The sequence below is a fragment of the Sinocyclocheilus grahami genome, unplaced genomic scaffold, assembly GCF_001515645.1.
Source record: "Sinocyclocheilus grahami isolate Dianchi unplaced genomic scaffold, SAMN03320097.WGS_v1.1 scaffold262.1, whole genome shotgun sequence".
Lineage (NCBI taxonomy): Eukaryota > Metazoa > Chordata > Actinopteri > Cypriniformes > Cyprinidae > Sinocyclocheilus > Sinocyclocheilus grahami.
The window spans coordinates 726,377-741,436 of NW_015505441.1; the positions used below are offsets into that span (position 1 = coordinate 726,377).

The 15,060-nt window shown below is 40.2% G+C and overlaps 1 protein-coding gene across 1 annotated transcript in view; it reads right to left on the reverse strand.

Moving 5' to 3' along the window:
* LOC107599193 (uncharacterized protein C4orf22 homolog) overlaps positions 1-15,060 on the reverse strand; it is a 56,938-nt gene that overhangs the window by 22,336 nt on the left and 19,542 nt on the right. Inside the window, exon 3 of the mRNA XM_016290714.1 lies at positions 14,660-14,750. Within this exon, the coding sequence (XP_016146200.1) occupies positions 14,660-14,750 (91 nt within the window). The remainder of the gene's footprint in view (positions 1-14,659; positions 14,751-15,060) is intronic.

Consider the following 15,060-nt stretch of genomic DNA (forward strand, 5'->3'; position numbering starts at 1 on the left):
CTGGGGAAGCATGACCTGGTCGTCAGGTTCCTTAAGGGGGCGAGAAGGTTAAACCCTCCACGGCCCCCCTCGATACCCTCTTGGGACCTGACTCTAGTGCTCACGGCACTACAACAGGGCCCATTTGAGCTTTTGCGGACGGTTGAGCTGAAGTTCCTTTCGATGAAGACTTTGCTCCTGCTAGCATTGGCCTCCATCAAGAGAGTAGGGGACCTGCACGCATTTTCGGTCAACGATTCGTGCCTAGAGTTCGGGCCGGCTGATTCCAAGGTAACCCTGAGGCCCCGGCCCGGCTATGTGCCCAAGGTTCCCGCTACTCCCTTCAGGGATCAGGTGGTGAAACTCCAAGCACTGCCCTCGGAGGAGGCAGACCCAGCCCTAGTTTTGCTCTGTCCCGTCCGAGCCTTAAGGTGCTACGTAGACCGGACGCAAAGCTTCAGGACCTCAGACCAGCTCTTTGTCTGTCACGGAGGCCGGCAGAAGGGGAATGCTATCTCAAAGCAGAGTATGGCCCACTGGATAGTGGATGCCATCACCCTGGCTTATCAGGCACAGGGTGTGCCCTGCCCGCTCAGGTTGTTTCCTTAAGGGGGCGAGAAGGTTAAACCCTCCCCGGCCCCCCTCGATACCCTCTTGGGACCTGACTCTAGTGCTCACGGCACTACAACAGGGCCCATTTGAAAGAGGTGTTGCATCCTCCTGGGAGCTGGCTCGTGGTGCCTCGCTGGTGGATATCTGTATGGCTGCGGGATGGGCGACCCCTAACACGTTCGCTAGATTCTATAGCTTTCATGTGGAGCCGGTATCCTCCTGTGTTCTCACCTCAAACGGGTAGAAGCACTGAGAGGCCCCGGCTTCGGGTCGGCTTGCTAAAACCACTCCAGAGAGTCCATATAGTAGACCCTGATGAGTTCCTCCGTCACCTCGGCAGCCAGACGTGGCGGAGCATCCGGCGCCAGGCCTTCACTCATTGAATCCTCGAGAACCGGTAGAAGGCTGGGTTCCATATGTAAGACCTAAGTGGATCCCATATGTGTAAAGTCCACGGTATAGCCTTGAGCCTGTGTTTCCCCGGCAGACTTCTGCCATTCCAAGAGGGTTACAATTACCTCCATTCTTCCATATGCACCCAAGGAATGTTCATATGTGTATTGCTTCCGAAACCTCCTTCGGGAAGGTTGGAGCTTCCGTAACGTCCTGGTTCTAAGTAGAACGGGTAGGTTTTCCCAGTGTTATCCAGTCTTACTCATTGGGTAGTGCCATAGTAGCAGTAGCTGGTCCTCTTGTGCAAGCCCTGGCCTACGCCAAAAAGTAAGGGCGCAGGTGGTTTCCACAGGACACTGGAAGGGTCGGTAGCTGTGGCCTTTTGGTAGGATCCCAATTCGTGATGTCGAGAGTGACCGACTGAAAGGGAACATCTCGGTTACGTATGGTAACCCTCGTTCCCTGAAGGAGGGAACGGAGACGTCACGTCCTGTCGCCACAGCTCCTGTACCACCGCTGAGCGGCCGGGTCACCGGCTCGGCTCCTCAGCAAAAACCTGAATATGCGCTGCATCTGCTGCCTACTTATACTCACGCTGTGATCAGCAGCAGCTGGATGCAATAATCGCATGCCAATGTGCATTGGCTCGTTTAGTTTACACTCGAAGTAGATTGGTCTCTCTAAGCGAGATCCCAATTCGTCGGTCATCCGACGTGACGTCTCTGTTCCCTCCTTCAGGGAATGAGGGTTACCATACGTAACCGAGACGTTTTTTTCCCTATGTGATAAAAAAAAAATAAGATGAAATAAAATAAAATGTAGAAAAAGAAACTTATATTTGAGAACCTAAAATGGGATTGGAGGGATAAAGGTAAAGTGCATAGTCCTTGGTTGTATTATGCTTGTGCATTAAGTTTCAAAACAGGCATGAATCACGTGAGCATTATTTTAATTAGCCAATTCTAATTTGATTAATTATTTAATATACTGCAACAATCTAAATCCTAAACCATCTTCAAGTGTCTTAAAGAAAAATCAAAGGAGAGAAAAACACCTTATTTTGTCTGCATAAGCGTTTGCAAATGTGGTAACATTTTATTGGAGGCTAAATACAGATAATAATTTCAGTGGTCAAAAACAATTTAACAAATTAAAGACCTGTTAAAGATTGATTCTTAGCTTGGTAATTAAAGGTTAGGAAGACAAAAATAAACAGTAGAGAAACAAGGTTATGATTAGACCTTTGAAAAGCATGATAGGCCAAAGAAGGAAGACAAGTTTGCCCTATATTTAAGACTGAATCCATTACTTCATTCAACTTGGCTTCCTCCTTAGAGTGAAAATCAGTTTCAAATGAATATATAAGACACAATGATGACAATAAGCCATATGGCAGAATATGACTTGTGTTGAAGACATGAATAACTTTATTAACGCTGTGACTAATGAGTAAATCAGGATAAACCTTAGCCACAACCACAACCACAGCTGAGCTTTACCACCACCACCCACTGAAAAGGACAGACTACTGAGTCTAAACTGATGATTTACAAAGTAATACTGGACTTAACTGTATTAAGATCAATAATTTTATAATGTACATGTATGTGATATGCTATTCCAAGTTTACAATTGCATATTTCTTTAGAAGATTTACAATATCATTTTAATTCACACTGATTTGTTGAAAGGATACACAATAAATTTACAATCCACTAGCCTAGGTATTTTTTATTTGCTATATGTTAGACATTTTGTCCACATTTTGAGTAAAAATTAAATGATAAAGTAACAGTTTTGTATATTGCTTGGTGACTGTGAATTACCAAACAAATGTAAATTGTTATCTATGAACTTTCCTCTGTAATAACATGGCACAGGAACATTCTTGAGTGTGTCTAAGAATCCTGAAGTGTTTTCCTGTTGATTGGTATCATAAACAACCTCCATTAGTTTTTGTTTGTCACATCTAGAAAAGATGTATACATTATGTTTGAGTGAAATCAGAATGATTAGGTGATGCATGATCACATTCACTGAAAATGGCTTTTGAATGAGCAGGTGTGATGTAAAAGTATATTAGTTTTCAATTGTTATGTCCTATTTTTGCCCTTCTGTGATGTGATGCTGCCAAACAAGCCTTCCTTTGTATTTTAAGTATACTTTCTTATACTTATACAAGATGTGCTGATATTGTTGTTCAAGGTATTCATCTCTTTCATAATGGCTGCTAAAAGCATCAAAGCATACTGGGCTGATGGCTACAGCTGACTGTACTCAAAATAAAGTGATGGGCTTTCTGGTTCCACTTAAGACATAATGTTTAGCCTCTGGTTATTTAGTTGTTGGCTTCAAATTTATTCAGAGACTCAAATTTAAATACAAGATGAAGTAGCTGCCAGAACACAATCCTGGAACACAAATGAGTAACAATATCCCATAGCAATTATATGTATGATATGTAACTGAAAAAGACACAGACACACACACATGCACCCACACACACACACCATTTTTTCTTTTTCTACAACAGACTGTTTGAGCAGACCAAAACAGATTCCCAAAATGTGATGCATCACAGAAAAAAAGCTAAACAAATCACACCTGCAACCTCTGAGGACTGAAAGACTGAAACGACTGTAATTTGTGAAAGTGACGTGACGTGACGTGACATGTGGCCAGGTATGGTAACCCATACTTGGAATTAGTGCTCTGCATTTATCCCATCCTAAGTGCACACACACAGCAGTGAATACACACACACACACACACACCATGAACACACACCCAGAGCAGTGGGCAGCCATTTTTGCCGCGGCTCCCGGGGAGCAGTTGGGGGTTCGGTGCCTTGCTCAAGGCCCCTCAGTCATGGTATTGAAGGTGGGAGAGAGCGCTGTACATCCACTCCCCCCACCCGCAATCCCTGCCAGTACAAGCCTCGAACCCGCAACCTTTGGGTTACGAGTCCAACTCTCTAACCAATTTGAAAGCTATCTTACAAGTCTGCCCTGATGCTGCACTGGAGTCAGTCTGAATAAGTAGCAGCTGTATATGACAAGGCAAAGAAAACATGCTGCGTAGCGCCCATGTGTGAGTTTCCTTCCCAAGGATCATGCACTGCTCCAATGTAAATATTACAATCTTTCTTGAGCTGATCATGTGCTAAACAGGAAGTCACAGCTAATCATGTACTGTCTAACAAAATGCAAACAGACATTCACTGTCTTCATAAAAACCTTTTAAAGGGGTCATAGGATGCCCATTTTCCACAAGTTGATATGATTCTTTAGGGTCTTAATGAAAAGTCTGTAAAATAGTTTGGTTAAAATTTCTCAATGGTAGTGTAAAAAACACTGTCAAATACAGCTCTTTTCAGATCAAGCCATTTTTGTAGCATTTTCCTTTAAATGTTAATGAGCTCTGCTGACCCCGCCCCTCTCTTCCGAGCTGCTCTCAGAGAGACCATTTACTTTAGCCGCATTCATCGTGAAACTTGCTAATTAGCTCATTATTAGGAAAGGCGGTTTGCAAAGATTCATTACAAAACATTACACTCACTTCTTCTGTAGATGAGGCAGGATCATGAATGATTCGCACGAACACATTTATGTAGATCGGGGGCGCATTCCCTTCAGAAACAATGTGCAAATTGTAATCCACGAGATTCTGCGTACTGTCTTTTGGTCCAATAAGTAATATCAGGTCACTCAGGGCGGGTCTAAGGTAAGACGCCAGTCCAATCTGTGCTGAAACGCTACAGTCAATCAAACTATCGTGGGAGGGGTCTGTCTGTGAGACGTCACACAGACAGGCATCTGAGATCGGCTCGATTTGAGAAAGGGGAAAACATTTAACCAGATAAAAAAAAAAACACTGGGTGGATTTTTATCATTATAGGGTGGTTGTGTACACACACTGCCAACACACATTTCAGTTCAAACAACTTGTAAAAGTGCATGTAGCATCCTATGACCCCTTTAAGCATAATATAACAATGTAATATAATATAATATAATGCAATGTAATGTAATATAACGAGTAAAAAGGCTTTTCAGTTTTAAATACTTGAGACATGTCAAATTATCCTCACATTTCACTTGAACTGTAATTTATGTCTAAGTAAGCAGGATTTGAGCTGTTTTGCATGGTAAACTCTCAAGTTTCCTTCTTCCTATGCTGGTGCAAACTTTGCAACTGTGTTATTCTAAGAACTCTCATCCATGACACCTGTCAAGAGATCTTTTGTTGTTGTTGGCCTCATCGCTGGAAGCTTCTCCAAGACAAATATTATTGCCCCACCACTTTGCAGGACTCTACCGTATCCCTGCACCTTTTTAGCCAGGGGGGGGGTCAAGACGATTATGACAAGAAGCTGTAAAATGAATGGCATGCTGTATCCAAGAAAATGACAAAAAAAATGACAAGACACATTTTAACTTGCACAACATGACCACTGACCACTGTTATCAACAGCCGAACTCCAACATCATGTTTCCAAGGCAGGATCAAAGTGGATGCCATTACACCTTTTAGAGAAGTAAGATAAATGTTCAGGGAGAGCTCTTATCAAAGGCCCGGCTGTTTTAACATTCTGATTAAAGTCCTGCAGTCTTTTTTTCATACTCCCAGTGGAACTAGGTGTACAAACATTACACTGTTTGCATTGGCCTGCGAATTTAGTAAGAACCTCCCTCCAGATTGCCTATGAGACCCAAAAGCTGTTTTTCTGATGCATTATGGGGAGGAGGGTTCAGTGTTTTCTCTGCACTTTCAGAACCAATGTCAAATACTTCAGTGGCAAAACAAAATATTCAACACTACTGGACAAAATACTGAGCAGTAAGTATGTTGACCCTACATTAGCTATAAATCTTTACCCATTTAATCAAATCGGATTAATATCACTTTCAATCCTGGTGTTTTTCTCATTGTTTTCAATAAGAAATGCTGAATAAACTACAAAAAGTATTTTGACAATGTAAGGGGGAAAAAAACGCACACAGCAGTGTCATCCCTGCTGAATGAGCACCACAGAGCGACGGCGGTCAGAATATGTTTATTTTAGCACGCCTGTCAGTCTCCTGCAAAAGATTACAGGTCTTCCGCTGTCTGAAGAAGATGAACAGATCTGGGTTTGTCAGGGAGCAAAGACATGGAATGCATGGTGATATCAACATTGCCAGATGGCGGCTGGAAGTATAGGAAGTTGATAGGTGAAATTCAAGAGGGCAATAATTACATTTTCACTCTAGAGAATATAGGAGCTAAGAGAGACTTACGTAACACCGTAGGTTTTGTGAATGGCTGATGAACCTCAAAAATATTATTAGAGGAAAAGAAATTAAAGGAATAGTCCACTTAAAATGTAAATTCTTTTATCATTTACTACCCCTCATGTTGTTTTGTGTCATTCTTTCGACTACTATAACAATTCTAATCACCATTGTCGCAAAGACAAAACACAATTCCCCACAACATCCTCTATGTACATTTACAAAACATTACTCATGGTCTCCTGGTTGCATTACTTATTACTGAAGGCATTTTAGATAATACATCATTTATATAAGCATATAAGAATATATTAGGGCTGCACAATAAATCGCATGCGATTTTTTGCGCAGCTCGTCAGTGAACAACGTCTCTGTGTAGTTAATGCTGCTCAGTGTGAAAGCCCGCAGGTGATGGAGATTTACCGCTGATTACAGAACCGGCTTTACCCATAAGATGCGCTTTAAATATCGCATGCGATTTATCGTGCAGCCCTAGAATATATAAACATTTTTATTGTGATTACTTCATGGCTACATTATAGCTTACTTATATATGTGATGATCTGGCTGATGCAGTTCAGTGTATCCAGATTCCATGTTCCAAAGCAATTATTAGGTTAAATGTGTGAATTTAATACCCTTCAGTTTTCTGGCAGGTGAAACAACTCTTTTTCAAGCCAAGATGGCAATCCATCTGCGCACCTGCTATTATATAGTACAACAAAATGAAAATATGGGAAGAATTTGTCACGTCAAGTGTTTTGAAACAGCAAGTGTTACAATAAACCAAATTCATTGGTGCACACATGTACTATGCCAATAATTCATTGGGAGGCTGTCACACACTGTTGCTAATACCTCTTAAGGAAAAACCTCTGCAAAGATGGCATTCCTCGAGCTTGTCAAAAAAGGCAAAGATTTAATAACATTAGCATATGGTTAGAGAAGGAGCGAGAGAGAGAGAGAGAGAGAGAGAGAGAGAGAGAGAAAGAACGAGAGGGCAGTATTTGCTCAGGTGGAATAATACACATTCAAGCACTATGTATTGATAAAACAAAGAGGACTCCAAAGAATGTGCTTTGTGAGCTTGTGAGCCTTCTCGAGTATAATTGCATTTCCCAGTTGGATGGGCAGCCATTACCAACAACAGAGGTCCATGCAAAACGCCGGCCACACGTCTGCAGTCACTCGGATGTGCTTGAACTCTCAAAGTACTCAATATTAAATAATTGATTGCTACAGGCCAAGTATTCTCACCCAAGTAATTCCACACATCATCTATAATGTGTTTATTGCTTAGACGTCTTCAGCTGCTGAAACAATGTCCAGCTTATGTTGAGCTCATTCTTAACGTGAGCACTCTACAGCATAGGTTATAAAGCTCCGGAAAGGAAAAAGAAGGCCTTGATGGAGCAGGTGTACATTCCTCAGAAAGAAGAGCCAAGAACCATTCAGCGCAAAGAGGTTAAATGGTTCCTTACAAGTAAGAGAGCACATGTCATAGAATATATAAACATTTTTATTGTGATTACTTCATGGCTACATTATAGCTTACTTATATATGTGATGATCTGGCTGATGCAGTTCAGTGTATCCAGATTCCATGTTCCAAAGCAATTATTAGGTTAAATGTGTGAATTTAATACCCTTCAGTTTTCTGGCAGGTGAAACAACTCTTTTTCAAGCCAAGATGGCAATCCATCTGCGCACCTGCTATTATATAGTACAACAAAATGAAAATATGGGAAGAATTTGTCACGTCAAGTGTTTTGAAACAGCAAGTGTTACAATAAACCAAATTCATTGGTGCACACATGTACTATGCCAATAATTCATTGGGAGGCTGTCACACACTGTTGCTAATACCTCTTAAGGAAAAACCTCTGCAAAGATGGCATTCCTCGAGCTTGTCAAAAAAGGCAAAGATTTAATAACATTAGCATATGGTTAGAGAAGGAGCGAGAGAGAGAGAGAGAGAGAGAGAGAGAGAGAGAGAAAGAACGAGAGGGCAGTATTTGCTCAGGTGGAATAATACACATTCAAGCACTATGTATTGATAAAACAAAGAGGACTCCAAAGAATGTGCTTTGTGAGCTTGTGAGCCTTCTCGAGTATAATTGCATTTCCCAGTTGGATGGGCAGCCATTACCAACAACAGAGGTCCACGCAAAACCCCGGCCACACGTCTACAGTCACTGGGATGTGCTTGAACTCTTAAAGTACTCAAGATGAAATAATTGATTGCTACAGGCCAAGTATTCTCACCCAAGTAATTCCACACATCATCTATAATGTGTTTATTGCTTAGACGTCTTCAGCTGCTGAAACAATGTCCAGCTTATGTTAAGCTCATTCTTGACGTGAGCACTCTACAGCATAGGTTATAAAGCTCCGGAAAGGAAAAAGAAGGCCTTGATGGAGCAGGTGTACATTCCTCAGAAAGAAGAGCCAAGAACCATTCAGCGCAAAGAGGTTAAATGGTTCCTTACAAGTAAGAGAGCACATGTCATGTATCATGCTGAAAATGATGTCTGTGGATAGGAGTATCAGGAATAACAACATCACGATGTCGGAAAGTGGACTAGACCGAATTCCATCGCTGCGGCTGATAAACAGGTGCAAGGAGAGAACGTGAAAAGGAATGTGTTGGAAATTATGGAAATAACTTTTGATTATGGCATGAGTCTCCCATAATGCTTCTAAACACTTAAGGAGTCTTCTGATTTATAGCGCAAGTATCAGATCAAGCTGTTATATGTTAGACATCACAGTAAAACAGCAAGCTACCACAATTCATTTAAACCGGTGAAGCAGAACCAGAGAAATTATGCTAAAGGAATAGTTAACCCCAAAATTATGGTTTACTCACCCTCATGTTGATCCAAACCTGTATGACTTACTTTCTTCTGTGGAACACAAAAGAAGATATTTTGAAAAAAAATAAAAGCCTCAATACAAGGAAAGTCAATGGGGTCCAATGTTGTTTTGGGAACATTTTATAATCATCTTGAGTAAATGATGGCAGAATTGTTATTTTTGGGTGAACTTTCACTGAATCTGTATAGAAACATGCATTGTTATCCAAGTCAAGACCCTAAACGTGTTTACCAAAAACAGTGAGTCTACAACCTTGAGTCTTTCTAGAGAATGCACAAAGCAGATGAACAAAACCCAGAGACTTGAGAAATTAGATTAAGTGTATCCCATTTCATCTCCTCTAAAAATCTTCCAGCACATATTTGAGAAGATGGTCAAGCCCTTGCAGCTGTTCATTAGAGAGGCAGGCTACAGGAAACCGTTTAGGATGGGTTCTTCCAGCCATGTTAGAAGAAAAAACATTGGCAACATACCTTGATCTCTTCTCTATAGATTAAACACATGTCCAGATATTAATCATATTAGCTATTCAGATTATAATGGTGTGTACAAATATTGTGTCAACCCACAAAATGAAGCACCCTTAACAAAATACCAAGCATATCTAAATTCATTTTACAAAGGGACTTCTTTGTCTATTCTATGAATGAGTCCAAACTTAGGGGGGTCAGATACCCCAACCCTCAACCCTTTGAAAGTCTTTGTCGAGCTTTCAAGGGGAGGTCACATGATAGCTCTGCAAGACTGTTTTCTAAGGGACCTCCACCTTTGGTCAAGTGCTTTGAAACCAACATGCTATTGTTATTTTACTGGCCATGACAAGGACAAAGGGCTGACTGACCGGGACACACACTCTCACTGTAATGGTATATGGCTGGGAAATTCACTCATTTCTATGCTTCTTAATGTGATCTTTGGACTGCATGGCTGACCACAGTATCTTCTATACATGAACACAACTTATCAATACAGAACTTGCTGGGTCTGTGGACAAAAGACAAGAACTTGCTTGGTATAAGAAAAACGCTAAGATGTTTTTCACTCAGGTTTTTAATAATAATCAGTAGGAGAATGTCTATTTTATAAACAGAATCGGGTAATGCAAGCAATGTTTGCTTGAGACAACAAAATCTGTTCAAGGGTAATTAGAAGCTCATTAGTAGGTAAAAATCAACTCAGATAAGGAGTACTGAAGCTTTTTTTTAGTTTGTGGAGTTAAATATTCATTTATTTTGTTCCAATGTGCCCTTTCTAGCTCAATTTAAATGGTCCTGCGGAATGATAAATATATGGATATATAAATATTTTACGTAATCTCTCAAAAAAGGTAATAAAATTACATGTTTAAGTCATTTAGAATAGAGTATGTCGCACCATAGGAAGTGTCAACTAACTACATTTAAATTAAGAATTATAATACTGCAATAAATGTAAATTTGTAAATATAAATTTGATACCCTCACAGATTTGGGGACATAAGGTTTGTATTTCCACAGCATTTTGTCATTCTCATTACATCTATAACAGTATTTTCAGACCTACCGGTAACCCTGATTGATCATAAACCTAAACAAATAAAGAATTTCATCTTTACGACTTACTTGGCAACTGTGGTTTGACTAGCATGTGCAACATTTCTTCTGCATAAATAAATGCATGAGGGAGAATACCACTAACAACCACCCGTTAATTTATTATGTGACTGTTTATTCACATATCACCTCAAAAACATGTTCACACAATGGCAACAATATGACCGAGGTTGCAGATACTGTTCTCAGAACCACCCACGATGCACTTGGATGACTTAATTCCATAATGAAATTCAAATTATAGAGAATGAATAATACAAAAATCAACTCCACTGACTGTGAAATTGAAGAGGGCATGAATGCTGATATCATTGTATTACTGGCGTAAGAGCAAAAACAAATAGCAGGAGGGCGGGGCGGGGTTAGGGGTTAGAGCACCTTCAGTTTCAAATGTGTACCACCCAACAATGGAGCTCCTCAGGCATCCAGCACAGGTGTGACCTGGATTTGATAAAAAAATAAAAAATAAAAAAAAACCTTCTTACCCAGAGTAAATAATGCCAAAGCTGTCCAGGTGCACCTTTTGTTTGTGTGACTTTTGGCAGCAGGCAACTTTCGCAACACCAATGAGGAGGAAAAGTACAATGTATGCTGAGCTGAGTGCTTTATGAGCTCAGCTGATTGAAGAGATAACACTAACCACAGGACTCAAGAACGCCCTGCCTGGATGGTGCTGATAAGAACTTAAATGACAGTAGCATTTGCTTTGCCCCTGTTTTCGACCAAATCTGAGCCCACGATTAAGTTAAAACTCAGTCTATCTATCCATCTATCTATCCATCTATCCATCCATCCATCAAATGGTTGTGTTTTTTTCTGTCCTATTTACCAGGACAGTAGCTGTTAGTAGTTTAGTTACAGTAGCCAAATGTACTAGGCTGATATGAAAGAGATTTTTTTTTTAAATACTTAGTGAGCAAAACTGTCTGGCTTGCTCCTTGGAGATCCAGAAAACATCAAATTAAATGACTACATCAGAGATAATCTAGGTTATGCTTATGAGTTTTCCTCATGTTCAAAATGTGAATTTCAAGCTGTTTTTATCATGTTCACCAATTTAGCTTTATAGTTCAGAGTTCAGCCAGGCTTGTTTCCAATCACAGTCATGCATTATTTATACTGCATTATTTATATTATTTATATTGCAATTTAGACATATAATTTTTTGAAAATTATGACCTGGGAAGCCAGAAAAATCAACATAATTCTGTAAATAAATTATGCAAATAACTGATAATACCTAAACATAATTTGAAACAATTATGTTAACATGAAAATGTGTTATTTTCATGTAGGAAAAAAGAAAACAGTCCTGATGTAAACTCTATGAAGATTATGAATAGATACCTCCTAAGCATAAACTAACTGTTCTTATACACTTGCAAAGCAAAACCTTTTGAGTAATTGAGGATCTGTCAGCATAACATTGCTTGATACGGCACAGTACATTTTCACTCATATTTATGATAGCAAGAAAGTGTTTTTTCTGCACAAAAGGAACAACTTGTTCTTTTTATATCAGCCTCAATTATATTGGGTTATGACTCTGAATTGGGGCTTTAAAATAGCACTGTTTACAGAGTCAACAATTAGTGGGAAAGTCTGTCATCAGTCGCTGGCTCAGCTTGCTGTGTGCTCCACATTTGATCGTAAACTCACACATCCCACTGGGGTTAGTACAAGAGGGTCAGGTAAAACACTTGTTTTCTATCTGGTTGTGACAAGGTGAGTGCAGAAAAACATTTAGTTCCTCTTCAGGAACTCGAGCTGCGTCGAGAACACTAGGGGAACGCCTTCAGTGACCCACGCTCTGAATCACTTGTGAAATCAGTCCAATAGCTGAGCGGTACGTCACGGCGGATGACGTCATGAACGGGAAGCTATAAAAGCACGTGCGGCGGAGCCAGCGTCAGCTTTCTGTCATTCAGCGAAGCGCTCTGTGTGTGTCAGTCATATTTATTGTTGTCTGTCAAAAGTCTATAAGCTCCAGCTATGTCTAAGCTCATGCAAGGACAAAGCATTTCAAGGGCGAGAGCAAGCCACGTTGTAGGTTGTGTGTTCTTAAGACCAGAGAAATAAATGGAAGTGGGATGTAAACTATAGTCACATTTGTTCTGGCCAGCCAGGAAACGTCTCAGGTTACGTATGTAACCCTAGTTCCTCGAGGGAACGAGACGCTGCGTCTCGGTGCCATACTTCCGGCGTCCCTGCCGGCGCTTGCTTCATTCCTAGAAGCTGACGCTGGCTCTGCCGCACGTGCTTTTATAGCTTCCCGTTCATGACGTCATCCGCCGTGACGTACCGCTCAGCTATTGGACTGATTTCACAAGTGATTCAGAGCGTGGGTCACTGAAGGCGTTCCCCTAGTGTTCTCGACGCAGCGTCTCGTTCCCTCGAGGAACTAGGGTTACATACGTAACCTGAGACGTTTCCTGGCTGGCCAGAACAAATGTGACTATAGTTTACATCCCACTTCCATTTATTTCTCTGGTCTTAAGTTGCACTGACAGATTTATTAGAATTAGAACATTGCTTCCACCATTTTACCCATGAAGCAGTTATAATAAACTATTCCTCCTGTGTAGGAGGTAAAAAATCCCCAAACAAGATCTTTTTATCCCAGATTTATTAAATGAAACAAGGTTCTCATCTACTAAGGATTTCAGAACACAAGGCCATGACACATGGTGATCAGATGTCTGTCTTGGATATTGTGATAAGGCTCCTAATCAAACTGTTATAACACATACACCATGTACAATTATCATTTAGTTGAATTACGGGCATGACTTACAGTACATGGACTGCCATTTTTTGTTTAAAATTTTAGTCCTTCCTGGTCTCATCAATCCTGGGTTTGGATTTGGATTAGGATTTGTCCTGTTTGCAACTATTAAAATGTAATGATTGACCAATCAAAATGTTTAAAAATGATTGAACAAGAGCCATAAATCAAAGCTAATGACCAAAAACATGTCAATCAATACATCCTACTAAAGCATCTGGACATTGTTCACAAACTGCAAGCTTGTCATGTTGTTCTTTAGTATGACAAATGCAGTACAGCAGTAGACTAGATTGTCTATATGAAAGTTTACCGATTGTCAAGGGTTTCCTGTGGACCAATTAGTTGTGGAAAATCTGAAATTACACATGCTCTTTAAAGTCATCATACATCTTTAATGAGCAGAACCTGAAATGCTGTCAGGCCCAAAGGTGCTGAAGTAATGCAAACATTTTCACCAGCATCTCCAGAATTTTATCTCTTCACATTTGCTGGATTACAAACATTAGTAATGAAAGTAGCTCAAGTTAAATGAATGTTTTGTGTTTACACAAACTGTGGATCATTATAAGGAGCTCTGCAGTCTACAAACACAGCAGGCACACACGTGTTAGCAAGTGGTGAAAAGATATATAAAATCACGCGAGATGACCGCGGTAACAGACAAACTTAAAAAATTAATTAAATTAGTCAGTGGGAAATGCTATTGGATAAAGTTAACTACTAGAGTATGTTATTTGCTGAAGTCTGGTAAAAGTTAGTCCACTTGAACAAACAGGGAATGATTTAAACCTACTATATTGTTTCTTCCTAATGAATAGATAAAAACCATTCCCTCTGACTATTCCCAGACTATACTAAAATGTTTTATTAATTTAAATAGCCTTGTAAAAACTAGAACAAATGAAATTGTTTGGAGAAATACAAGAGCCCAAATGTAGGGGGCCCGAACGGTGACTCCTGTTTATGGTGCGTCTTCTCTGAGAAAGAAGGCTGAGGTGGCAATAAAGCAAGGTGTGCGAGAGAAGGGGGGTTACCCTCCTGAATTTGACACAGTGTGGATTGTGTTCCCGTCCTAATGGAATTGCAAAAATATTCTGGGGGAATCCCATTACGTAGCAAATGGAGTGCTGTAATAATGTACTCACAGTCATTTCCCCACTGCGGTTAGCCTCCTCCCGCTCCGCCAGGGCTCTCAGGAAGTTATCTTTGAGTTCCTTTCCTGTACTTGCCAGCTTCCTGGAAAAGACAACATTTAAATAGTTTGAAATGTCTCTTAAAAATCTTTCATGCCTAAATGTTCTCAGCTTAATTCATTCTCACAGGCAAACATTGATGCTTACTTTTTGATATTGACGCATTTTCATAGACCCAAAAAAATGAACCGATTAAATAAAATGATTTCAGAAATCCACTGTATACAAAGTACTACGATAGTACTTATGAATTTGGATGTATTGTTTATTTTCATTGTTACCTCAGAAAGTCAACTCTATCCAAAATATTTGAGAGACAAATCCTGCTCTGACTGACTAAAATTGCAACTGAA